The sequence below is a fragment of the Cariama cristata genome, unplaced genomic scaffold (assembly GCF_000690535.1).
Source record: "Cariama cristata isolate BGI_N322 unplaced genomic scaffold, ASM69053v1 scaffold5951, whole genome shotgun sequence".
NCBI lineage: Eukaryota > Metazoa > Chordata > Aves > Cariamiformes > Cariamidae > Cariama > Cariama cristata.
This window is the reverse complement of record NW_009598598.1, coordinates 5,022-6,313: the sequence shown is the minus strand read 5'-3', so window position 1 is coordinate 6,313 and position 1,292 is coordinate 5,022. Positions and strand designations below refer to the sequence as shown.

Here is a 1,292-nt window from a genome sequence, read left to right as displayed (position 1 = left end):
CCCCCCACGCAGCCCCCCCCCAGCCACAGCAGCCTGCCCTGGGCTCCATCCAAATGGCTTTTGAACATCCTCATAGTCGTCTTACTCTGAGCAGCCTCGCAGTAGAACTGTTTTCTTATGTTCAGATGGAATTCCAGGTGTTTCAGTTTTTGCCCATTGCTCCTTGGACTGTCAGTGGGCACAACTGAGAAAAGTCTGGGTCCCCCATCTGCATTGCCCCTTCTCCCACATTCAGGTATTTACACACACTGATGAGATCCCCCCTGAGCCTTCTCTTCTCCAGGCAGAACAATCCCAGCTCTCTCAGCCTCTCCTCATATGAAAGATGTTCCAATCCCTTAATCATTTTTATTTAAGAAGTTCACTCTTCCTTTCAGGGAATGCATACCTTAAAATAACCATGTGCATTATTCCTCTGTCCCAGCCAAAAGGTTGTACCTGAAGGTAAATCCATGAAGGGCTTCTCCACCACTCTTTCATATATTCTGAAAAGGAAGGGAAAAAAAATACAGTCCCAAGTTGTTATCATTTCACTTACTCAGAGCTGGAATGTTCCAAATGTGACAACTTCTTACAAAACAACACTCTTTACTTACTTATTGCAGTCCACATGCAAAATCAAGTGAGAGGCACTGATTGCTAAGGAAAGCCTGTGCCATTTATCATCTGCCAAAATGTATGGGAATACTTCTGTGTGGGAGCGATGACTGCCCGAACGATAATGCAACCTGATTTCATTTCGATGACCGCTGCTTTCCAGCTCCAGGTACCTGTACCATAAACGCATCATCATGTCATGAACCGTTCTTATCTGCACAGCAACATTTTACATCACACAACTTCTCATTATCATGCAGGAACTATTTCAGAGAGGGGGAAAGACAAGTAGGGAGATACAAAGATGAATGTATACACTTTTCAGATTTGAACTGCATCCTCCTTCTCAGTAACACGTAATAGCAGGTTCCAGCTTTCATGTAAGTACACAAGATCCCAAGCCCAGTATTTTTTTCCTCTAGCAACACTATTTCCTATAACATGATCTGATTGGAAATATAATTACACTATTATTCATAAATTGCCTCATATCCTGAAAGCACAGTAAGGATACTCTGAAAGCATGAGAGCATAAAAGACAACACCAAGTTTTGCTAAAGGAACATCATTAGCCACTACCAACCAGGGCAGTAAGCAAAAAGAGCATAAAAGACAACACCAAGTTTTGCTATAGGAACATCGTTAGCCACTACCAACCAGGGAAGTAAGCAAAAACGGAGACTGAACGCTGCTTT

The 1,292-nt window shown here is 42.9% G+C and overlaps 1 protein-coding gene across 1 annotated transcript in view; it reads right to left on the bottom strand.

The window, feature by feature from the left end:
* The window catches only part of NELL2 (NEL-like 2 (chicken)), a gene marked incomplete at its 5' end in the record, with an annotated part of 76,405 nt that extends 75,635 nt beyond the window's left edge, over window positions 1–770 (bottom strand). The window contains 2 exons of the mRNA XM_009709349.1: window positions 389–485; window positions 597–770. Of these exons, the coding sequence (XP_009707651.1) occupies window positions 389–485; window positions 597–770 (271 nt within the window). The remainder of the gene's footprint in view (window positions 1–388; window positions 486–596) is intronic.
* Window positions 771–1,292: the final 522 nt, after the last annotated feature.